The sequence below is a fragment of the Rattus rattus genome, chromosome 4, assembly GCF_011064425.1.
Source record: "Rattus rattus isolate New Zealand chromosome 4, Rrattus_CSIRO_v1, whole genome shotgun sequence".
NCBI lineage: Eukaryota > Metazoa > Chordata > Mammalia > Rodentia > Muridae > Rattus > Rattus rattus.
The window spans coordinates 36,532,576-36,558,732 of NC_046157.1; the positions used below are offsets into that span (position 1 = coordinate 36,532,576).

General features: G+C 37.8%; 1 protein-coding gene across 2 annotated transcripts in view; it reads right to left on the reverse strand.

Moving 5' to 3' along the window:
• Positions 1–26,157, reverse strand: part of Alcam (activated leukocyte cell adhesion molecule) — a 194,086-nt gene that overhangs the window by 15,824 nt on the left and 152,105 nt on the right. The window contains exons 4-14 of one of the 2 annotated variants that reach the window (XM_032900289.1): positions 21,839–21,903; positions 20,580–20,667; positions 19,935–20,117; positions 15,960–16,087; positions 13,902–14,034; positions 9,142–9,254; positions 6,562–6,697; positions 6,320–6,453; positions 3,036–3,168; positions 1,192–1,230; positions 775–892 (exon numbers count right to left, since the gene is read on the reverse strand). In XM_032900289.1, the coding sequence (XP_032756180.1) occupies positions 775–892; positions 1,192–1,230; positions 3,036–3,168; positions 6,320–6,453; positions 6,562–6,697; positions 9,142–9,254; positions 13,902–14,034; positions 15,960–16,087; positions 19,935–20,117; positions 20,580–20,667; positions 21,839–21,903 (1,270 nt within the window). The remainder of the gene's footprint in view (positions 1–774; positions 893–1,191; positions 1,231–3,035; positions 3,169–6,319; positions 6,454–6,561; positions 6,698–9,141; positions 9,255–13,901; positions 14,035–15,959; positions 16,088–19,934; positions 20,118–20,579; positions 20,668–21,838; positions 21,904–26,157) is intronic. The other variant, XM_032900290.1, reaches the window with a different exon arrangement.

Below are 26,157 nucleotides of genomic sequence, written 5' to 3' on the forward strand. Positions count from 1 at the left end.
GGCAATGTAGTCACTGTGAACTCACACACAATGTTATCAGCCTAATGAGGAGGATGTGTCTGTCTTACAGAAATAATGCGTTTCTAAATCTTGACATGTACTTACCAGTAATCATCATTAGCTTCACCAGATACTTACTATAAGCCCTGTTAGAAGACCTTAAAGGCCCATCCTGCATGCCGTACTTTATGATTCTAATCATTTTTAATCTACCCTTATCTAAAGTGTTTTAAAGGCATTTGTAGTATTTTATCTAATCAGTGTTTTCATTAGGGCCAAAGTAATGATTTTTTTCCACCTCTTAATTAGGTTCTTACATGGGATAAAGTCATTTAACTAGAACATAGATGATCTCCTCAGTTCAGTGGCAATTTTATTTCTGGCCAGTTCAGGCACTCCTCAGTCACAGGTCCCGGACTATGGACCTTCTTTGAACTAATCTTTATGAACTTCAAACAAAAACTTTAAAATGTTTTACATGTAGGTCATATGTGCTTTAAAAAAAATTACCTAGGTAGAAAACAACAACAACAAAAATAACTGGTCTCAGAACGTTGACTTAATGTTAAGGAGACATGAGCACAGTCCAGGTCACATCCTCGATGGTTGGTCCTGCACTCTCTATGAAGTAAAAGAAAATATGGTGTGCTCCATTTGGTGATGTGTCCATATTAGTCTAGAAATTATATCCACAGCAGGGGCAAGCACACTCTGCATGCTGGACTGGTTCAGGTCGGAGGCTATGAAGAGCAAGAACCTTTCTGTACAACTTACTTCGATTTCTTCATGTACAGCCAGTAGACGACGCCGGCGACGAGGGCGGCGAGGAGGAGACCAACCACAATGCCCACAATTAGTTTGGCCTGGTCATTCACCTTTTCTCTGTTTTCATCTACGACAAAGAAGAAAAGTCCGTGTAGCTATAGCCAGTGCTACGGAGTTTAAAAGGAAGTTGGTGTTGTGTTGACAGATTGTTAATGACAGCTAAGGATCACTACTGTGGTTTACATGCAAACTTGTGATTTTTTTTGAAGGGTAAAGTTTATTCTTTAGAATTTTGACTATCTTGTCTCATTTGGTATTGAAATTCAAGTCAAATTTTTGGACAGCTAAGAGAGTCACTCAGACAAGGACACTTCGTAAGTCTTGAGCTGATAGTCAAGGAAGGAGAGTCTGTGGCATAGTACCTACCACTTATATCGTCTGCCTCATCGTGTTCTGGAATACTTACTGAAATGAAAAATGTTAATATGAAATTAAAAACAAAATCTGCTGATAAATGAAAGACACCTTTACCATTATAGTATGATGTAATAATACTTAGATAAAACAGCTATTCTAGAGCTAAGGGTAAAGAAAAATCACACTTCGTACAGCAAAAACTTCCCTACAATGTTCGTACAGAGGAATTAATCTTAAGGACAAGAGTTAAGAATACACGTGTTTTAATGTACTAGAGAAAATTTATAACCAACAAGCTGCGGTATTTATCTAAAATCTATATTAATTCCCTACTGTCCGTGTCTTTCACTAGAATTTCTTTTTGGGAGGAACAAGAAGCCCCTGTTCTTAATCTATAATACTGTGTTTCTCATCTGTGCTCGACTTTGTCTGCCCCTATTTAGGAGAATTCATTTCCATTTGTTGGTGTCGAGGGTTAGTAATGACGTCCTCAAATCAGGAGTTGGGGTTGAGGTTATACGTAGGGTGCTCTGGGGATTACATCGTCCCCTATATGATATTTGCCAGACTTCCAGGTTGCTGATTGTGCTGTGGTTTTAGGTTTCATTAAAACTCAGTGCGCTCCTGGACTATAGTTAGATTACATAAATATTCTTTAGTGTGCCTAGGAATGCATCAGAATTCTCCGTGGTGTTAGATTACAATTCACTCCTACATTCTTCATCTTAAGTGCTCAGATAGGACAAAGTTTGAAGATGATTGCTTTACATATTGAGAAAGCTGAACTATCTCATTCAACAGGTTAGTGTTTAAAAAAAAAGTTCCGTTAAAACAAAAGAATAAGGCTGGGTTCTCTCTAGGTAGTGCAAATCAATACCCAGTGAATTGCATTGTGAGAAGTCAATGATTGTATTTTAAAGTTAATTTTGTTTAGCTCTTCTCTCCAGCTCATCCACTGGGCCTTTATATTCCAGTAGAAATGTGAGGGACCATTATCTTTTGAAAATGTTTTGTCCTATAAATTCCTAGCCATTACATTCAAAACATACCAAAGTAAGGATTCCAACTGGTCAAGAAATAAACATTTGGCAGCAGGTCAGTTAACATCCTGTGTAAAAGTGAACCTTACTCTAGGTCAGTCCTGGTTTAACGTTGCCATGGTAACATAGCAATGGGAATAGTAACGGGCCTGAAAATGGTATCTAATTTTCCAATAAATCATGGTTTTCAAAATGTTTTCTCTCTCTCAAAAATATATAAGCTAGGATTTCAATATTGACAGATACTTTAATTTTCTCTAAGATGATTTCACCTATTTTCATTATGATTCAAAATCAATGAGAGAAGGGAAACTTTGCAACCTGATTTGTATTAATTCTTGTAACATTTTTGTTACCAATTTGTTAATTGGCCTAATTTGTGGCATTTCTGTATAAAATAGGGGTAGGATAAAGATATAACAAACTGTAATGCAAACTAATGGGAGAACTAAAAATTTATTGATTGTATACCTTTTCCAAAATTATTTTAAAATAATCATGGAATTCTCTGACTCTGGATCCATAGTGTGGATTAAGTACGGGCAACTGGTTTCTTATTTTCTCATCCTATCCTGGGAAAAGTGTCTGAGTCCTAATATATGAAGTGACTTAAACTGTGAAGACAAGGGTAATAGAAAAATGGAAACCAGGAAAAAAGAAAACAGAACCTCATGGCGATGATATCAAAAATGCCAAACAAAAGCGTGAAACTTACCATGATGCAGTACAGGGAGATGGAACTGAAGATGTTAAGCTAATGAAGAATAACTTCAAATTTTCTTACAGTTTTAATGCCAGAAATGAAATACTCACTCGCAGAGACATTCAGGGAGTTTACTGTTCTCTCCAGTTGGTTTTCTGCTGTGCAAGTTAATGTAACATTCTCCTCAGGGGAAATGATAATTTTACTATAATACCTGCCATTAATATAAGGAGACTCCTCTGTCTGGAAGAAGAAAGGAGAAGAGTTTAGAGATGGAGATGCATTTATGAGTCTGGGAAAGAATAGTGGTGGATGCCACGGGCAAGTGCAATGTCCTACGGTCTGTTTTTAAGGGAGTGTGGAAACCATAGATAAGGACCGTCCAGGTCATCTACAGCTTTATAGTGGGCAGAAATGAGATTAATAAAGCAATGATGGCATCTCACTGTTTATGATTCTTTTGGGAATTTTAACACAGCAATCAGCCCCCCTCCCCCCACTCCCATAGATGCTCAGTGTCAGTTAAATTTTTCATGATACTTGTTCCTAAGCATATTATTAATCTTGTTACCTTCGGATGTGTTTGTGAATGAGGTCAGTGGTTTATTTTTTTTTTGAGGGGGGTAGACATGTATCCTCTTATATCAATTCTCTACAGAGGGCATCTATTCTCTTATCTCATATCTCTTAATCATAAGATGTTACATCCAAGTGCAATATATATAGGATTTGTTTTTGGGTAAATAAAACTATTTGTTTCTCTTAGACTTTTTCTTTGTCAATAAAAAAGGTGGATCTTTCAATGATGGCTTAAGTGCTTTTGGTTTTTCTGAGGTACAAATCGGGGTGTTTCTGAATGTGATACACTCAAATGTAAGAAACAATGCAACAGTTTTGATTTGTATTTCCTTACTAGGAACATTTCCTTAAGTGCTTCTCAGCTATTTCTGTCTGATCTCTCAAGAATTCTCTGTTTAGATTTGTACCCCATTTTTGAGGTTCTTTTGTTTTTTACTTAACAGATTTTTCACATATATATTATGGTTTCCAAGTTTGTATTTCTATGGGACCTTTGAGGTGAGAACGTATGTATTTATATGTTTCTTGTGCCTTTTCTTTCCCATATTCCAGTTTGTTTTTATCTTACTTTATTTCTTTTTAATGCTTGTTTGTTTTCAAATGAGAGAAAGAAAGGGTATGATTTCAGTGGACATGGGAGTAGGGAAACCGCAGAAACCGTTAGAACATATTGCATGAACATAGTTTTCAATAAAATAAGGAAAAATAAAAAAATAAAGGAGTGCACATATTGCCTGAAAAGTTTTGAAAATATTTTTAAAACATTAAAAAGGAAACAATGTAGTTCGGTCATTCTTAGGATTAGACACAAACACAATGCAACTCAAGCAAGTACGACTTCATACCCTTTCCTTGGTCACTTATTTTGACTATATCATCTGTTTTTCTGTCGTGGCTTTGTTTTTTAACTGTACTGTATGTGTCTTGAGGATAAGTGTGCAGTAGCCTCTATTCCTGGGAGCTACCTCATGGCTGTAAACTACCAGGTTCATCATACCTTGGAGGGGGGAACAAATAAAACACTATGAATGAACCAGCTCAGACCTAGAACAAGGAAAATAACACATCGTCCCTCAGGCCAGACTCAAACCTTCTCTGTGACAATGAAGAATAGCATTATTATTTCTATCCTGTGGATGCATGTACCTGCTGTATTCCCTGAGTCTTTTGGCTTGCTACTTCAGTCTTTACAAAATATACTTGCTTATTTCTAGCACGTTCTTACAGTTTTATATTCATTCATTCATCAGATTTATATTTTTATATTCATTCATTCATCAGATTTTCATTTTTATATTCATTCATTCATTCACTCATTTATCAGATATATGAATACTTTTTAAAAGTATACTTTCCAGGAACTACCGGTTCTTATCAATCACACTTACCACTAAACTAGAGAGATTAAAAAAAAGTAGTGTAGGAAAGTAACTTTTATAATCATTTAGCATTTCACTTTTAGCATTTGGTGCTAAAAAGTATTGCTGCACATTGTCAGCAAGTCAAAACTTTATTCCAAATAAGGAATCATGCATCTTCTCATGTTTGATGGCCTTCTTGCCTCTCTGTGCTCCGGGGCATGGGCTTTTTACCAGTGTGTCTTTAATGTATTTAACCCAGTCATAAGTCATTGGCTTCAAGCGGGAGGGGACTGCACCGAGGAGTCCCATTGCTTTAACATATGCAAATGTATTTGTATGAGTCCCAGGCAAGAGCCCGGATCCCTCACTCATGCTTAGCAAATGACATTATATGAGCTGAGCTAGTGGTTCACGTTTCCACAGAGGAACATGTTGTAAAACTTAAAATTAACTTGCTTCTTTTTGCTGTAAAGGTGTCTGCTAAAACATTAAATGGAGAGTCTATGTCTGTGAACTGGTTCTATGTCTATGACTCTTCAACTGGTTCTAATGATCGAAGGAGACATGAGGACCACTACAGAAAAAAATTTAACGTTATATTAGTACACCAAACATTGATAAGAGGGATTAAAGTTCTGAAATCTCAGCAAACAATTGTTTTTTTTCTCTCTCTCTCTGTCTATATTTCTCTCTGAGTGTCTGACTTTGTATTAAGAATGAAATATTCAGGGGTTGGGGATTTAGCTCAATGGTAGAGCGCTTGCCTAACAAGTGCAAGGCCCTGGGTTCAGTCCCCAGCTCCGGAAAAAAAAAAAGAATGAAATATTCATAGCATTCATAAGCTGCAATACTTTGTGGCATCCAAAGTACTTTACCGAGACTACAGATATTAAGTTTAGATTGATGTCCTCTATTGTCCAGGAGGGTATAACCGAGATGCTACACTTGAGGCAGCCTTCTTCTGGTCCTAGCCCTGTGACGAGCAGACTAGAGCATGTATTTCCAAGCAGTGACTATGTTGGTTACTATTCATAGGGCCCAGGTTCAATAAGGAATAGCCTTTAAACACTAAACAGGCAAAGTCAGGGCATCTACTTATAGTTTGATGTCCAAGTTTGTGGTTCAGAAAAGTGTACATATAAATGATTTGATTACTTGTGTCTCAGAAATTGATGACCATGGAGAATCACCCAAGTTTAATTCTTTTAAAAGAAGATACCACAGCACAGTATTCTAAAAAAGTTTTCCATGGGTCTCTGATTGTAATTTTATTTGAGGAATGATCTCCTTCAGAAAAAAATGATGATGTCGGCAAGCACTTTCTCTGAGCTTTTGTTGCATATTCTATGCTCGATATTCAGGATTTTATATTCTACATTCCAACCAAACCTACCTACATTTCAAGTATCTAAAGAAAACTCAACTTAGCTCAGAGCAAGAATTAAAATACTTGCTTGGTTTATGACGCTTCCACTGCCGGTAATGGTCCACTGTATAGCTGGCTTTGGAAACCCTTCCACATGGCAGATTATAGTCTTAGACAGTCCACTGGGGTCAGTTTTCTTGGTCATTTTGATTTGAGGTTTTCCTGAAATATTATTGCAATTAGAATCCTACTTTGGGAATATTAAAAGCAGCCCGATATCAAATTCTTGAAGAGCAAAATAATTACTGCTAAATCATTTCATTTCAGTACCTTCTACGATGAGCGTCAGCGACTCCCTTTTCTTCAGTCCCTCAACCTCCTGCAGAGCAGTTTCACAGACATAGTTCCCAGCATCCTGATAATGAAGACTAGAAAAAGATGGACTCGATCGGAGCCTGATGTTATCCTGGTGAAACACATAGCACCATTACTTCAGGGGGGCACAACAATATTTTACTTATTACAGCTTTAATTACTGTGTATGACATTGTGTGCATGCGCATGTGTGTGTGCGTGGTATATGTGTGAGGTGCACGTGCCTGCATGTCTGGTTGAGCACACCTGTGCATGAGTGTAGCATGGAGACCAGTGTAGGTCATCTGGGGTTTCCCTCTACCACCTGCCCCATTATTGCCTTGAGACGGGATCTTTCATTGAACCAAAATCTGTGTCTGGATCCCAAGACTGGGGTTTCAGACACTCCTTGAAGTATCGGGTGGGTGCTGGGGATTTATTCAAGGTCCTCATGTGTTGAATGAAGGTGAGTTCTTTCTAAACTAGTTATGTCACCTCACCTCACAATTGTGACTTTAGCTGTATGTGTTCTATAATAATTAAACCTAAGATTATTCTGTGGGTCTTAAGAACCTTTTGAGTCAGACAATGTAGAGCTATAGTGCATAGACCCCTATCCTAGTGTTGGTAATTTGGAACAAGTTCATATTTTCCTTTATATGGAGGATGAGGTCTTCTTTTTACTGCATCCAATTGTTTTGAGGGTTAACTAATGAGTAGTACAATAGATTTACATTGAGCAAAAGTCTTAATCGTCAGTTCCTACTACTGTGTTAACACTCACCCATAAGCATGGAACAGAAACAGTGCTGGGCGAAATGCTCCACACTTAGTTTAGCTGAATGGCTGTCAACACTGGAGTTTCATTATAAAATCACAAGAACATTAGGAAAAAACACAATCAGTAAGAAAGTCTTACTACTCCAATTTCAAGAAAGAAAGGGAAATTATATCTTTATTAGAAAGTTACTTGACATCATCAGAAGATAATCATATTTCCAGGACATCAAATTAAAAAGCAGCTAATATGACCAGAATTCTGAGATTGCAGGTCTTTGGATCTAGGATTATCTTTTGTCTGCTCCCTCATCAACAAGTGTTGAGTAGGGATGTTGCTTAGCAGTACCGACATTAGTGATTAACCAATAACAGGGACTGCATTTCATGTTTACTGTAGCAGACTTATTTCTCAAATAGAACACCATTGTGTTTTGTACAGTCATTGACTGCTCTACATGCTTATAAATCATTTACCTATTTGTTAAGTATCATACATAGTATACATATTAACTAAGGGTGATGACGAGCGATGTTGTAATCATTTGGGAGAAGAACATTTGTGGCAAGGTTGTAACCAAGAGAAAGTAAAGGAAAATGCTCGAAGAGTGAGAGGATGCTGCATGTGGTAGTGACAGATTCAATTCCAGAACTCAGAAGCTGGAGGCCAGCCTGGTCTACATAGCTAGATTGAGGCTAGTGAGTGCTACATAGTGAGACCTTGCTTCAGAGAGGAAAGAGAGGACAGGAGGGGAAGGGAAGGAGTGGGAAAGACAGAGAGACAAAAACAGAGACAGAGATTGGGTGTTTATAGTTTTATTTGTAGTATATTGCTTTATACAACAACAATTTGCCCAGAAGTCTTAGTAAGAAATTTCTTCATGATTATTATAAAGATAATTTGAACTCCTGTGTCAAATGACATAGAGATTTATTTTCTCAGATTTTCTCTGGTTAGCTGCTCCTGTCCATTTTATACTCTGAACGTTGGGAAACAGTAGCCAATGATGTAAATGGTGATTTCATGGTCAGAAACTTCTGCTTTAAGGATAAGATAGACTCAAAACGCCAATTATATACCCTCCTTTCTCATTCTAAGAAAGAAATATTGGGCCTCAAGTCACACTTTATTTTAGAGTTATGTGACTACATGAGCTTACACAGGGGACCCCAAACAAGACTTTAGAATGTTCTAGTTGTTTCCTAAGGGCTAGAAGTGAAAAGATCTTTCTAGCATCAAAGACCTCACAATTACAAAGAACCATCTTTTAGTGACTGAAACTTCCAAAGAGGAAGAAGGCATGGGCTTGAGCTTCTATCTTACTTGTGAGGTTTCTGATCGATCTGGTGTGATATCATTATAAATGATGCGAAAAATAATCCACAGCTACATTTTCCACAGAGATACTACAGCCAGGATGTCAGAAAAATGTCAGCTAAAATCAACTCTATAAGGTTTGTTCTTAAAGTATTTAATTGTCTGTGCTTGTGTGTGCATATGTGTGTGTGTGGATCCCTTTTCAAAATATGCTTTACTCATAAAGCAATGCATCACACTGTGCCACAGCCCATCTATTAACGACACCATGGTGTGACTGAATGCCTCTACAAATTACTGTGATTTGACAAACGCTAGAAAGGAGAGGATTGAAAGGGCACATGGATGAGGGCATACAAACCAAGCTGAAATATCCATATTGAGGTGTGAAACAAAATACAAAAGGATGCTTCAAGAACCCATGCTAAGGAGCAGGACAGCAGTGGAAGACCTGGACTTACCTTCATCCACACCACAGTTGCGTTCCTACTTGCAGATATTGTGCAAGACACAGGCAGGGTATCACCGATCTGCTTGGTCACTTCCCCACTTGGGTTTAAGGATAAATCCAAATCTGTGAGACAGGAAAAAATGTTTGAAATGAAAACTACCAGAAAGCAAGACAGTAATAATATTTTGGATGTGAAAAAATGGAATAAAAACCAATACCACATTTTTCATCTATACCTGAAATATTAGAATTGACTTATATGAGTAAAGAAACTAGATTGGAGAAGATGCAGCTTAGCCTTACAAGGTAGCATTGATGTCAGCTTGGACAAGCATGTGGTCGATCTAATTGATTTCACATTGATTTTCTGTTACCGTAACGATGTTTGGGGTGGATATAAATATTTCTTTGGGAAGTATCGCCTTAAGAAAAACAAACCAGCTCACTTCAAGAAGGAAATAAAAATGAGTAGATAAATATTATAAAAAAAGAGTTGATAAGACATAGCAGTAGAAAATCACACATATTTAGACAGCAGGTGATAAATGGAAAAAGTATCAGATAGTGTAGATGTTTCTTCAGAGGAAATTGACAAATAGTTGAATTATTTCTGAAGTGCTCTTCCATTTTCTGTGCAGTTGAAATTTTGAATAAGACCTATTATTGGGTATACTTTCAACAGATAATTTTAAAAATTATATAGGATAAATATGTCTAAGGATGTAGAGCCTTTCAGGTAAAAAAATGACTTTTAAAATGTAAACTTCTAATATGTCTTGTAGGAAGAGAATGCAATTCAATGGAACAAATAATGTCATAGGGCAACCATGTTCTAGGCACGATGGAAGCTCTCTCTGTACACGAGTGCTGACTTGACATAATAGTGTGCAGGTCCACGCACTCTACCACAGTCCATCGCCCATGAATTCAGAACCTGGTATCAAACTGATTACACATTCAGAGATCACTAATTACTTGTTAACGTCTTAAGTAATTCCATTAGCAAAAACTAAAGGAGTAAAGAGAACAGAATCAAGCTGAGTTTCAAAGCAGAAAGGCTTTGTATAATAGACACAGTATTGTCATAGCCTCCTGACAGCTAAGTGCTTTGGTAGGTGGGGATCTAAGGTCAACTTTTCCACATGGTCAAAATAAAAACCAACAAAAAAATGAGAGTGATCATTAGGCTGTTCAATGTTGCATCATTCGGTACTGCTATCTTAACTCATAGAATGTATATCAAGCTATAGAATTAAGTCAAGGCTACAAAGGTTTTTGTGCTTTTTGTCTCTTTCATGATTTGGTTGCAGCTTGCCCATCATTTTCTGTGTCATTTTCAAAAATAAATAAGTATGATATATGGATGTGTACATATAAGTATGTATGCGTGTGCACTTGTGTACATATGGAAGCCAGGTGTCAATATCAGTTGACTTCCTATATCATTCTCCACAAACCCCATCCTATACTCTTCTCCCCCTTCCCCTTTGCCTGTATGAGGGTGCTCCTCCCACTCCTGCCTCACCACTCTAGCATCCCCTATGCTGGAGCATCAAGCCTCCTAAAATTGTCTGTCCTTATGTACCAGAGGCTTACCATTTTTCTCTATACTGGCTGGCCAATAAACTTCAGAGATCTGGCTGTGTCTCATTTTCCCTACCCACCCTCTCCAGCTCTGGGCTTACACACTTCTACCTATGCATGCCTTTTTCCTTGGTTGCTGCGGATTGGAATCCAAGTTCTCACAATTGTGCAGTAGGCTGAGGACTGACTGAGGCGTCTCCTGAACCCATCAGTGTTAGTCTCAGTAGTTGTCTTTGCTGTTGAGCAGTATCCATCATGGCCATGAATTGATTTTCTCTATAGAGCCACAAGACCTAACATATCAAGGCTCAGAGGAGACATGATTATTAAAGGAGTGATTTAAGTATACTTTCTAGTTTACACTAATATTAGCAGTGAACCATCTTGTAGAAAAAGTGGTTTTGTTAGAACGTGTATGTTTATTACATTTGTATGAAAATTGTAAAAAAAAGAAAAAAAGAAAAAAAGGAAACTTAGGAGCCTTTTCTCACGGAGTCTAGAACCTGTCAGGGAAAAGACTCAAGTCTGTAAAGGATAAAGATGGACTCTGAAGGCTATAATGAAGAATTTGTCCGTAAGATGGGGCAGAAGCTGTTTCAACAGTGACTCAGGATCTGTAGGAATATGGTCACATTGCGAGGTCTGTTCTGCATCCCTGTGTATGCACTGGTGCAGCTTTTCTACTGACCTACACTTTGCCTAAATTTTATGAGAAAAACAAGGAGCTTTTGTAAAACAAGGAGCCAAAAATGGGCAAGATATAATTTTCATGCATTTAATGGAGAATAAAATGAGGATGAATATTATAATTCATTAGCTCATAAGGAGATAGATATTCAGGCTTTAGAAATCAAAGTTATAGTCAGTCTGTCAAAACCAGAATACATTGGAATCTAATGCAATGCACCGGAACTCAATTACCTTTCCCGGTACTTTCTTTGATTTATTTCCCTGTTACTTCTTATCATTGAAGTATGATGTAGTTGCCACCAAGTCTTCTTCCTTGGAATGTGTGGTCTAGCCATCCCTGCATGTTCTACCACCATATGCAGGATAGCTCTCCCCTCTTTAGAGCCTGTGTACTCAACATCTCTTAAACATAAGCACATGTCTAAGGATCTGGAATATTGGTAATTAGCCTCAAGATATGATGGACAAGGATATCAGAGGACTACTCGTAGACATTTGTATTTGTTGTGTGTATTCCTTTGCTTTCCTTCTTAGAACAGGGTTAGATAAATGGCCCCAGGACTAACTGGTCCCCAGAAGGGAAAAATAGCCCTATTGTTCTACGTAGACATCATTGTTTTCGCGCTAATGAGCTCCGGATGGCAGACACACTCAAACCCGTGAGCAGGAGGGCAGAAGAGACAACAAACGGGCTTGGCTGTTAACAGTTTTCACCACTTCACTGTTCCCACAGGGCTCCCCAGGGTACATGTGGAACATCAATCAAAAGCAACCATCTGGTCGCATTCTTGCTCACTGTGCCCTCCTGTGTCTCCTTCCAAATTTTGCTTCCATGCCTACATATTTTCCAAAGTTTGAGATAGACAACACAGCACCATGTGCTTAGAGCAGTTTCCCTGAAGGTTTTCTGGTCTTGCTTCCTTCTTCTCTTCTGTCTAATCAAATTTCACTCCAATTGTATGGGAGCTCCATGCCCTCCATATTGCTCTCTGGTGATAAGTTTGGACAACTGCTTGGTGTTTGTCTCCAGGGGACATAGTCAAGATGGTTAGCTCAGGTCCCTTGCTTAAAGCTTACAGATGTTTCAGTTCCTCAGAGCCCCTGTGCTGCAGAGGACCCTTTACCAAACATGCAGGGCATTCTCTCTGATGACCTTCAATAGCTTTGCTTCACTACTGTTCAACCTCATTTAACTAAAAAAACAAAACAAAACGACCACCTCCTGTTCTGCTGGATTACAACCGCTCATTTCTAGGAGAAATCTTTCTGACTGCACCGTTGCGTGAAGGGTTCATTCAGCCTACAGCCCCAAATAAGTCTCACAGTTATCCAAAGCAATGTATGAATTCTATTCTTTCCAGGGGGTCATGGCAATAAAAGAATAAATCATTACTTTTAAGAAGCATATGATATGTTAATACTATGAGCTTTCGTGATTTGCAAATTAATGAACTCAAGGTTCCGGGCTATTCTTTTTCTGTTTGGTAGATTGCTCTATTTCATTGTTTTGTGTGGAGGAGAGGTTTGCCTGCATGTATGTGTATGTAATATGTGTGCCCTTGGTGCTCTCTGATGTCAGAAGAGAGTTGGATTCTCTGGGACTAGAGTTACAGGTAGTTGTGACCCACTATTTGGGTGCTGGGAATTGAACCTGGGTCATCTACAAGAACAATAAGTGCTCTTAACCCCTAAGCCATCTCTCCAGCCCCCTACATGGCTGTTCCTAATAGATCACTCCTGCTATCCCATCATATTCTTGGAGACTAAATATAATTTTGGAGTCCCTGGAGTCCTCCAAGAAGATTAAAATTTAACAAAAGGTGTCACTCAAGGCGATTTTGAAGAGGTTCTCTTTCCTTCAATTCACATAGGGTAAACTCAGCTAATAAATGGCCTGTAGTCACCTCACTTCGTCTTCCAGTGCTGAATCTATAGTAACTCCGTGTTGCCTGAAATGACTGCTAATATTATTCTGTTATTTAAAAATGAGATATATAATCTAAATTCTTTGTGGTAAAATGCAAATCCTGTTAATATCAACACTATATAAAAAGAGCCTGAGGGCACAGCTCAGTGACAGAAGGCTTGCTTAGCATGTACAAAGCCCTGGGCTCCATTTCCAGAACTGCATAAAATAAATTATGTATATTATACATACATATATTTATATATTCTGTATACATATATTTAAATATATAATGAGTTATTTAAGGTTTATATGAAAATTACTTAGTGTTACAGTTGACTGAAGACATTTAGAGGAAAAGGTTTTTTTTTTTACCAATTACAAGTTGGCAGTTCCCACTCTCATGGAAGGATTCAGTATCCTAGTGGTTACCTGCAAGAAAGCTCAGAACTTTTTCTGATGGTTTTAACAGAGTGCTTAGAAAAGTTAGCCAGGTTATATTATTAAAGGACATTGAGGTAAAGCAGGTCTCTAGGAGGTGACTTACATGAACTGTGATGGCTGTTGAAGCCATGGAGGAGGTGACTTACAGTGAACGGTGATGGTTGTTGAAGCTGCCATGTTTCTTTGGTCGATGAGTGAACATTTGTAGTCCCCGGTGGCATTGCGTCTCACGTCTGTCAGTGTGTAAGTGTTTGAGCTTCTTATGCCTTCAGCCTGCCCCTTTAGATGGAGGCAAAATGTCAGATGGTTACGTTTGGTAGCTACAATGAGAACGCTTACAATTCTTGAGGAAAGATGCCATTTTCTCAGCTGTGAGAAAAAGGCAACCAAATTTCAGATAAGACATGAACAATTAAAATCTGTTCAGCAAAGCTTTGAGAAACAATTCATATTTTGGAACTGAATTTTAAAGAGATATTTCATATTGTGTTGATGACATCCGTTTTCTGAGAGTATAGAGTTAGAATTTTAAAGCGGGTATTTAAGATATCCATTATCATTTTTTTCTGCTGCCTTATCTACATTGACAAAAAGACTTGAGAAATCATAAAAGAAAACATGAATTCGGTCTTGGTATACATGCCTAGACTTGCGGGCACTCAGGATTTGAAAGCAGGAGGATTGCATGTTTTAGGAAGGCTGGGTGGCATAGTGAGTTCAAGGTCAGCCTAAGCTGTGTAGTAAGGCTATGCAGTGACCATGGAATGGGGGTGTAGATTAATGGCAGAGAGCTTGCCTGGCATGTGCAAAGCCCTTAGTCTCACCCCAAGTATGAGGTAAAGGGAAGGAAGGAGAGAGAGATGGAAACAGAGTAAAAGAAGAGAGAGAGAGAGAGCTAGAGATAGAGAGAGTCAGAGATGGGGAGACAGAAAGAGAGAACAAGAGAGATAAAGGGAGGGGGAACGGGAGGGAGAGGGTTAGGGGGGAGGGAGGAAGGAGGAGAGAGAGAGAGAGAGAGAAGAGAGAGAGAGAGAGAAAGAGAAAGAAAGAGAGAATGAGAGAGAGAGAGAGAGAAAGAGAGAGAGAGAGAGAGAGAGAGAGAGAGAGAGAGAGAGAGAGAGAGAGACAGAGAAACAAGCAAGCAGATGGGTAAGGCAGCCGTATATCCAAACAGCAGTGATAGACAGAAATGAAGGAAGAGAAGAGAAGAAGGCAAAGCAGTAAAAGCCGGAAGGAGGAAAGTGATTCAAAGAAAGGAAAGGAAAGGAAGGAAGGAAGGCAAACACAGATGCCAAGAACAACGAAGAAAAGCAGCAGACACGATATCTAAAGCTAGAACACGAGCTCGGCTCTGTCAACCCTGATGGCCAAAGTGAAAACTCGATTTCAAAACGTTTCACTGTAAACAAGAAAATGTTAGTATGTACATTTAACAGGGGACAATGCTGTCTGCCAACATTTTAAAGAAGTTCTTTCTAACACACATCTTCTAAGTAATGCCTTGGGTGATACTGTGAAATACTAGCAGTCATGTGAGCAGTAAATTCATAATTTTCCCACGATTGAAGGAAATTCAATCGAAATTCAATCATGCATTAGAGCTCCCCCCACCCCCGCCGGAAGAGGATGGTGGAGAGGCTGCTCTTCCCGTTAGATCCCCCATCACTAAGAATGCAAATATTTAGAGGACTTTCCCAAAGGATCCTGCATGCAGACCGTTTCTTTCAATGACGATTAATACTGTGATAAAGAGCCCACATGATTATTCCACGAAGCAAGCTAAACTACACAGCTTCAAACGATCTGCGCATGCTCAGAGACTCCGGTGGGCGGATCCACATTAGTTCTTTGCGAGCATCTCTTGATTTTTACAGTGATCTACTTCTGCAGAGCAGACGTTATGTCTTATTTAGATGATTATACCCTGAGCTTCTGCAATCATGGTTTCCTGTGGTTGCCTCTTTTTCCTCTTTGTCTCTGAATTCTCTAAACATTGAGAGAGAGAAAAACCCAGAGGATTGGTGCCACAGAAGCTTCAATGGCCATTCTACAGGTGGCGTTTTCTTTCTTTTTCCATTCCCAAGAACAACACTTTTTTTCCTCACTTAAGCTTCCCAAGTACATACAATTGTTAATGTCAGTTAGAAGCCAGACAATAGGACAAAATGATAGTAGTCAGGTTCAACTAATGCTTAAGCACTCACTGGTAAGTAAAACATGAACTCCTCGGGAGGTGGGTTGCCATTCCCCAAGCACTGAAGGGTGATGTTGTCCCCTTCTTTGATGGCATTTTTTGGTGGCAGTACTTGTATTGTCACCTGCTCTGTAGGATCTGCAAGAGTCACAAGCAGAAGTTAACCATTTTTGTCAAGTACCAAATTACTCTGTGCATACAATGTAAATGACTAAATTATACACAATTTTCTCAAGAAGCTAGTAATGGTAATTACTTAAATGTATCTTTTTATGGAGGGATTGAAGTTAATAGCCACTTGCTATACCAAGTACTAATCTTGGTTAGAGCAAACTACAAAGAACTGTGTTACATAAAAATCAATTTCTTCCTAGCAAAATGTCTTTAACTGAGGTGGCAATGACTGTAATTATTTTATGTGTAAAAGACCAGTAGAACAATCTCACCGTGTGACTTCATTATAAGGAAATTGAATGGTGTTATATGAATCTTATAGCTGAGAAAGACTAAATCAGGTAGCAAAGTCACTAAAGCTACTGGATAGAATTGCACTCTTACTATAGAGTAGTAAAAATAGAATGAAGAGACATGAGCTAAACAATACCAGCAGTGTTTTTGGCATGCAGGAGAATATATCTACATGTAAAACATAACTATGGGGGGAGACAGAGACAGAGAGAGACAGAGACAGAGAGAAAAACAGAGATAGAGGCAGAAACAGACACAGAGAGACAGAGAGAGACAGAGAGACAGAGACACAGAGACAGAGACACAGAGAGAAAAACAGAGACAGAGACAGAAACAGACAGACAGAGAGGCAGAGAGGCAGACAGAGAAACAGAGGAGGACTGGGATTGAGACTGAAATTGCTATATAGTTGTCAGGATCACAAATATGTTGTCATTTTATCCTGCTTTTAGAAACAAGTAAGGATATACCTTCCATTATACCCTGGTTATTTTTTTTGCAGAGTAAATAGAGATATTGAGCATTTTAAAAATACACATTCCTACCCAACACTCAAGTGCCAAATGAATGAAATGTTCTACACATTGGGACATTATCTAGTAAACAGGATGTAAAAGGAGGTAGTGATGGCTTTACAAATGTTTGAACGTCCATGCCTGCTTTACATTGCTGGACAATGCCATGAAGGATACATTTTGAAACTGTCTGATTCAGAAGGATAGCCAAAAATGAATAGTGACTGAGTTATTTGTCTGTTTTCAAATTTGCGAGCAAATTCTCTACTTACAAAAGCCTATTTTATTATTAGCTAATAAAGTGAAGCTGACGAGTTGTGGTTTTAGAAACACCCTCCATTTCTTGCAGCCATTTATGTACCTCCTACAGTTAAATGGCAGAGGAAAATTTAAAACAATTGTTGTACATTGTCTCTTTGACACTGATAGTCCTCCAGCCAGCAGGCTCTTGTGGAATTGAAGAAATGAATAACGCTTGCTTTTGGCAAGCCCAGAAATCTGTCATTTCTGGGTCCCCCACCACCATCACCACCTCTTCCTACTCTTTCGTTTTTCTTTCCCATTATTTGATTGTACACCTTAATTGTATGAAGCAATGGGACCCATCATACGCTTTTCTGTAAAAAGACTTAAATCTTTTTGAAATTTAATGTGGCCGTTCCCAGAGTGTGACACTGGCCCATCTCTGATCAAGGCTGAAACTAGGAGAGCCAAAGCCACTTCCTCCTCGATTCCAACTTTCCTTCTCTACTCTGCTTTTCAATCTGTTCTTCACTAGAGAGGTGAAGAACTAAGGTGTGATCACAGGATCATTGTGACATATTTACATTTCTATGGTAGTATTCTGGTCTGTCACATGTAACAAAACTGATGAACACTTGTGGTCCTCTTGTTCTGGACTTCGGGTTTTACCCTGTTTCTCAGTAATAAGTCATCATTCTCTCCATCACTCTGACTTTCTGGTTAGCCTCCTCAAGCCCACTCTAGCCTACTCTAAGTCTCAGTGGTTTGTGCTTTAGTGTATTTTACATTTGATTCTCCCCACTGATTCACACTTAGCACTTTCCTAGGCTATGCCCCAATTAACCTATACTCAAGACATTGACATCAATTTTATTTGCCCCCTCACCCTGTGCCTTCCTTTTGTTCTCTATAATTCTATAAGTATTTCCTCTAAATTAGTTTTCTAAGACAACTATTTGACTATTATAATGATATTCAGATTCCTTCATACTTTTCCTACACATAAACATTTGAAATGAATACTCCTTTAGAATACATGGTTATATGGAATTTACATCAAGTGAGATGGTTGTGTTTTCCCACTTTACATGAATCCCTGCCAATATAGTCTATTAATTTTCTTCCTTCTACCTATTCGTTCACTTGTCCTTCCACCCAGGTAAAGACTTGATAGTTGGTAACAATTCACACTGTTACATTACGTATCACAGGAAGAGTAAAACAGATGTGTGAGCTTAAGAGGCACCTAAGGAATTAATTCCTTCCAGAGCTGTGTTTTAAAGAATAAGTAGGGGCTTGCTACATGATAAAGGCAAGGCACGGAGAATGCGTGGAAATGGATGGGGATTGAATTCTCCCAGAGGAATGTGAACAACAGACAGGTATGAAGTGTGTATCCTGCGGAGATGAAGGTCGACACCCAGTGCATGGTGGTGGCTGACACAGACTCAGAGAAAGCAGCAGCCAGAAGCAGGGCGATGAATCTGAGCATTCTGAGGTGTCAGTGAAGAAGGTCAGTCACAGCAGGAATGCTACAGCTGTGGGTGTAGAAAGAGATTTCCGGTGGCAGCTTCATGGACAGTTTGTTCATGGTGAGCAGAGAGAGGTAAACAGTAGTGAATTCCATTTCGTCAACTGTTGCCCAAAACACTGGAAACAGGGACGGCTGGGTGAAGTCAGTACCAGAGCAGAAGTCAGATGAACACAGACACTGGAGTGGAGGAGGACTAGTGCATCACTCTGAGGCCCTCTCAGGTTGAATTCTCCCATCCATCTTTCTTGAGTGTTTTCTTCTATCAGTTAGCTCTTGCTCTTCTCTGAAGTCCCCCTACTGCACTGCTTTCCCATCATTAGTAATATTACAATGTTATTTTTTTTACAACAAATTCACCGTGAAGCATCTCTTTACATCCACTGGGTTGTTGTACTTGAGTGACGTCCAGTAATCTCTGTACTAGCCACTCCTTCATATTCCACTAATATTTTCAAGAGTCTCAGAATCACTGTCTTTGGAACCTGACCTTTGAGCAATGGCCCTTCTGTTCCTGTGGCATTTGTCACTTGCAACATCACACTGACAAATTCCTTCTGATGTAAGTGTCTTGATTCTCAGCTGGAAGAGTAACCTCCTTAAATGTGCTATGTTGTATTATCATCAAGAGGTTCGATAGTGTCATTGTTGGCTTTTTCTTGCCAAATACTCTCCCCACACGCCTGTGGCATTTCTGTGTCAATCTCATGCATCTGAAGATTCATCCAGCAGCCTGTCTGTCTTCCTGGCAATCACACACACACACTAGTTCCTTCTGAAACCAAATTTCACAAGTCTTAGTATTCACCTTAGTGATACTAAACTTAGGAAGTTAACCAGTCATAAAGCAGTATTCTCCATTTTTCTTTTGATCTAGGAAATGGTAAGGAGGCATTAAGAATTCCTATAAGACTCACAGCAATATGCTATGCTGGAGAGAGTTGGAAGGAAATGGTCAAGTTAGAGGACAAATCTACAAGGAAGATAACACCTCAAAGAGTACCAAACACATATTCATAAATGATATAGTAAGAAATGGAATCTATTCTTAAGTGGTGAGCAGTTTATTTTTCTGTAGGTTTTCCAAGGAAGAAGAGATAATTTGTATATCAGAGTTTTGTGGTGAGGATTGACAGTAGAATATTAAGAGAAATTGAATGAGGATTTTGAAGATTTAAAGTATTTGAATAGAATTTCTAATAGATAAAACTGTAACTTGGTTACTTACAGTAAATATCAAAGATTGCTTGTTCAGAATAAATTGTTTTCTGGCCCGAGGGTCCATAATATGTCACAGAACAGGTGAATGGCATTTGTATGTCAGACTTGGTTGTCTTGTACTCCAAGGAGGAAGTCATGGTATACAACTGAGTACCTGGATCAATTTCCTTTTTAAAAAGTATGGCCACCTCTAAAGAAAGTAAAGAACATCGATGATAACATTTTTTCACTAGAAAAATCACAATCCATAATTAAATATCCCAACGCCCTTGAAATGTGAGTTCGTCCTTCTAATTGTATTTAGCAGGAGAGAAAGCTGATACTCAGGGAGGTAAGATGTCATTTCAAAATGGTGAATCAGAGACATAGGCAAAAATAGAATCCTGGAATCCCATCTCCCACTCAATTTAATTAACTTCCAGAGCATGCCATATATAGAAATATTCTATTCTGCTTTTGACTCTTCCACACAAAGGATAAAATGATGTCTAAAAAAATTGCCCAATGAGTTAAAGGGCACTTAATCTAATTGAACCGTAGAGTTGTAAATAAAGAAAGGGACAGCATATTTGATTCTGGACAGCTGATAGAATGACTAGCCTATACAATATACAAATAGTTCACAGGAGATCATTGTCTGCCCCAGACTCACCTCCATCAACAGGCTGTAGCACTTTCCCGTTCCTGTACCACGTGATGTTGCCGTCTGGGTAACTGTCTCTTGAAATGCAGTCACCTAACTGAAACATGTAACGGAAAATTTCCCCACTTTAGTTTCAAATCCTTATTTCAACATGGAAGCCACAGAATCTCCAGCCAAAGATCTTCAACCATTTATTTTCCAACTCTAAGAATCACCCCACGAACCTTATATAAAACTAATGCTTTGTATTAAATATTAAAGTCACGCCCATTTTGAAATGTACAATAAAGCTTCCCACTATGCATAAAATCACATCCACTTAAAGGCATTACCAAATTCATTTTGATGCTATCCGTTTTTAATGTTAACTAAATGACATTATAACTATATTAATATTGATTATTGCTGTGGTTCATAGATCTTCAAATGCAAGAATCACTTAGTGTTAAAATGTGGCACCTCTCCAATTCGATTTTCATTTCACAGTATAAATACTTGCCACATTCTATAATCCTCAGTTCAGTCTTCGAGTGAGGTTTTAACTATATTATTCAACATTTGTCAAATACTGGGTAATAAAAATAAGTAGTACTCAAAAACACTTGATCTTGTGCCCTACACAAACACAAAGGAATATCGAGGTATTTTAGTTAACGAAGATGAAATTATTATCCAGTTGATGTGCTCACAAGTGGGACTCCTATTTACCTGCCTATTAATTTGACTTCCTCTCACACCTGTGATTGTATCTGCTGTCTTTCCCCATGCTCTTCAAGCTTTCAGTGATTTACTTTAATAAAGTCTAAGTGTTACACACAAGTCTTGATTAATCTAAGAACTTTTTATGCCTCCAAGTTTATTTCCTAGTGCCCTCTCTTGCCTTGAATTTTCATGCCCAAACTTTCTGAAACACCCAATGCCGATGTTCGCCAGTCAAATCACGGTCCCTCACATCAGATGACTCTATCTAGTTAGAAAGCCTCTCCCATGTTTGGACTGTAGGAAATCCACTTGCTGTTCAGTGATTCTAGCAAGCATTTGGTTCATTCACGAGGTTCTCCTCATGAGAAACGACTGTGCCTCCTTCCACATATCCATTGTCGTGAACAACACGAGTGGTCACATTACTCACACTTTGTGTTTCTTCCCTCTCTGACTGGAACTGAAGTAACCATAAGCAAACTCCACAAGAGCAAGCACATCCTGTTTGTCCGGACATCTAGGGGCACCTAGATCGAGCAAAGCAGATAACGAAAACAACTCCTCACCTTTTTTAGCTGCTCTGTTTCAAGAAACGCTGCTCTGTTTACAATTTCAGGTTTAGATGGTTGCTCTAAAGTTAAATAGAAAAAAAGTTTAAGTAGACTGGAAGAGAAGAAGGGCATGCCTGATTATGAAGGAAAGAGTCCTTATCCTCAAGGCAAAAGCACAAACAATACGGAGTGGATTATTCCCAAGCATTCTAGATTTATGGAATACAGTAATATAACCTGTGAAGTAAAGTATTCGCTTTATGACTCTAAATATTGTTTTTAAGAGCTTATAACTCCTTTGAATAAAATATCTCCAGTGTTCTCTAGATGTTTTATGAGGTGAATCTAGGTTTGATGATAAGCATAGGTCAATGTTCTAATTAGGATACATTATTTCTAGTTGCTAAGCATGGCTACTTTCTGCTTATTAAGGAGAAGGCCTCCAAGTCATTAGTTGATGTTATGGTGCATAAATCCAAATCACAAAGATTTTTATAGGAAGCCCAAATTTCTGAGGCTTAAGCAGCTCTAGGATCTCCAGGAAAAATTCCACTGGTCTCTACTCTATACCAGGTTTTTAGGGGATTCCTAAGCACAACGAAGCGCAAGAAACATGAGTATAAACAATTGAGAAAGCCGTGCAGAGAGGCTCACGCCCCGATTTCTCAAATGAATCAATGCATATCTCTTCTCTCGTCCAGTGAAATTATGAAAATATGAGAACATCTTTCCAATTTGGGAATTGAGATGGCAGACAAAGAGTGGGTAGAAAGTTCTACCAACAAATTCTAGATGTCGCGTCAGGTGCAGTTGATTAAAATTTCAGCAACGATTTCTCAAACTAATTTAACTAATCATACTTCTATTAGTATATACTCGTTGTTCAATACGATAGAAACTTTCTTTGTGACATTTGCAAACAACTCTGTTATGGAATCTGATCCCGCTTACCCCATTGTCATCTTCTGTAACCCCCACCGGTTATTTTCCTTTTTCTAAATAGTACCTTCTGTGTCTTAAAATCTTATGCTTTTAAGTATAGATTTCATGTATGTGAGAAACAGCACTCCTCTTTCTTAGTGTACCTTGTTTTGCTTAATATGATGACCTTGAGTTTTTCCATTTTCTGCAAACACAATTTCTGAAAAAACTAACAATCTATATCTATATCTATACCTATATCTATATCCATCCATCTATCTATCTATCTATCTATCTATCTATCTATCTATCTATCTATCTATCTATCTATCTATCTATCTGATTGTCAAGTGTTGGTGGACACCTGAGCTGAATCTACAATTCACCTAAGGGTATAGTGAAGTGATCAAAATGGTTGTTATGTACCTTTGTTGCATTTTAACGTGAATTTCCATTGAGTTCACACCTAAGGATGGCACAGTTACATCCTATAGTAGTTCTGCTTTCAATTCTTTGAGAAACCATCATTCTGATTGTCACAGTGCCCTAATTTGTATTCCCACCAGTTTTACTTAAAATTTTCTTCCTTGTAGCCATGAGAATTTATTGTATGATTTCTTAAAACAGCCATTCTCACCTCAATAGGAGAGAATCTTAATGTGGTTTTGCTTTTGAATACCCTCATGGCCAAGAAAGTAAAATCTTTTAACCTAATATTTATGGGCAGTTTGTACTTCTCAGAACTGCTTATTCTGTTTGTCTAGTTATCATACTAGAGTTTGGTTTGGGTGTGTGTGTGTGCGCGTGTGTGTCAGTGTGTGTGTGTGTGTCAGTGTGTGTGTGTGTGTCAGTGTGTGTGTGTGTCAGTGTGTGCGTGTATGTGTGTGTGTATGTGTGTGTCAGCGTGTGTGTGTATGTGTGTGTGTATTTTGAGCTTTTTACATAGTCTCAATATAAGATGTATATTCTTCTAGTTTTCTATAAATAATGAGTTTTATATTTTACAATCAGATCATCTAATCTGGGAATGGTGGCACATGTCTTTAATCCCATGACTCCCAAGGCAGAGGCAGGTAGATTTCTGACTTCAAGGCCAGTCTGCTTTACAATGCAAGTTCCAGGACAGCCTGGGCTAAACAGAGAAACTCTGTCTCAAATATCAAACAAGCAAGCAAGAAACAAACAAGAAACAACTCAACTGTTTGCAAACCCACATTAATTGGAAAAAAAACTTGATGGGTAATTTTGTTAAATTTTACTACTTTTCAATTCACAAGTAGTTTAAAGAGGATATAAATAGACTCATTTATCCTTTATAGTCAAATTATTTTCATTTTATATACACATGAAACTAATTATTTTTCCATTCATAGTTTTAATGTTTATATTTTCAAATATTTTTGATTTCCACACTAAACTAAATTGACTTTTGGATACTTACTACTCAACTTGGAATTCAGTTGAAAAGACTTACCTAACCAGACTATATAGTAATAGAAGACAAAAACCTTTTGAGTTACAACATAGTTATCACTAGAATGTATATTTAAAAAGTTACATCTCTTAATCTAAGTGACTAAAAATTAGAAAAAGTTAACAAAATTTCCTCTCACAATAGTGACTAGTTCGTGGGAACATATAGTATGAAGTTAAATCCTTTTGCATGTTAGTACAACTTAATGCTGCCAGCATTTTAATGGAATACTACAAATTAAAACTGAATTATTGATCAAACATTGACTTTTGCTTAGAACCCATGCTATCAAAGACAAACATTTAATATATTTGAGAAATGAATGCACCCAGAATATTTAAACAAATGAAAAGTCTTGGATCTTAATTAAATAAAGCAAAGTTTCTAAGACCCAGAAGCAAGCTCTTAAGTGACACCAACCTTTAAAACTCAAGAGACAGAACATGTTAATTAATTTACTTAATTTTTAAAAAACGTGTCAAAATTAAGAGAAATGAAAAGACAAGTGACATTTAATTTCTTCATCAGTAGTAATATGTTTGGAAAAATAAGGAGTGGTTTGCAAATCACACAAATTTAGGGTTTTAATAAAAACTTACTGGGTTATTTTGCCAAATTTTACTACTTTTCAGTTCACTAAGTAAAACAAAAAAATTTCATATTTACTTCCTCTTACTATGTAGAAAGTCTAACTCTTATTTCGTATTAATCCTGGTGGTCCTTTATCAATAAGGCATTATCACAAATACTGTTTGTATGCCAAATTTATAAAATACTTTGCATTAATTATTTCTAAAATTCATCATTGTTTTACTAAATTTAAGCTATAGAAAACAAAAGAAAAAAGAAGACCCAATGAAAGGGTGCTTAATTTTAGTCCTTAAATTTTTATTCATCTTTTCTTTGGAAAAGTCACTATGAATTTTGTGATTTAATGACAATTTAATAATAGCTATTCTATTTCCTTGAGTTATTTTCTCATAGATTCTTGCTTCAAATCCTTTGCATTAACTACATTTTTTGTATGTAATTTTCTTTTATATTAGCTTGCAACAATCAATGGATATTAGTTGGAAGACTATTAAAAGGACACATACTATTTTAGCAAAATTGCATATCGATTCCCAAGTAGTGTTTTTGTAAAACGAATAATTCATGTGAATTATGTCTTAATATGATTCAAGGATTCATAACCAAGGATAAAATCAAAAGAAAAAGCAGCACTACAAATTTGTTTACAGCTTTAATTTAGTCAAGTTGACTTATTTAAAATTAAGCCAAAGTTTACCTCAGAACTCTCCTGAGTAATCTGTCTAAAATTTTTTACTGGACCACGTATCAACTATAGAATTATGTCATAGTTCATATTTTCCTTCTTTGATGGCCTGACTTAATTGAAGTAGCTAGGAGTATATTATTGTAGGGACAACTGTGGTGGTACATTAGAAATTATAGGGCAGGAAGATTTTAAAAACAAATCATGTAAGTACCAGAACAATACAATACAATACTAATACAATAGTTTGTTGCATGTGTAGGTTTGTGTGTGTGCGTGTGCACAAGCATGTGTCTGTGTGTGTGTGTGTGCCTATTTGTGTGTTTCTCTGTGTGTCTGTGTGTGTCTTGTGTGTCTGTGTATCTCTGTGTGTGTCAGTATGTGTGTGTGTATGCCTATTTGTGTGTTTCTCTGTGTGTGTCTGTGTGTGTATGAGTATGTGTGTGCCTGTGTGTGTTTGTGTAAGTATCTCTGTGTGTATGCCTATTTGTGTGTTTCTCTGTGTCTGTGTATGAGTATGTGTGTGCCTGTGTGTGTCTGTGTGTGTCAGTGTGTGTGTGTCTGTGTGTGTGTGTCAGTGTGTGTGTGTCAGTGTGTGTGTGTCAGTGTGTGTCATTGTGTGTGTGTGTGTGTCAGTGTGTGTCGTGTGTGTGTGTGTGTGTG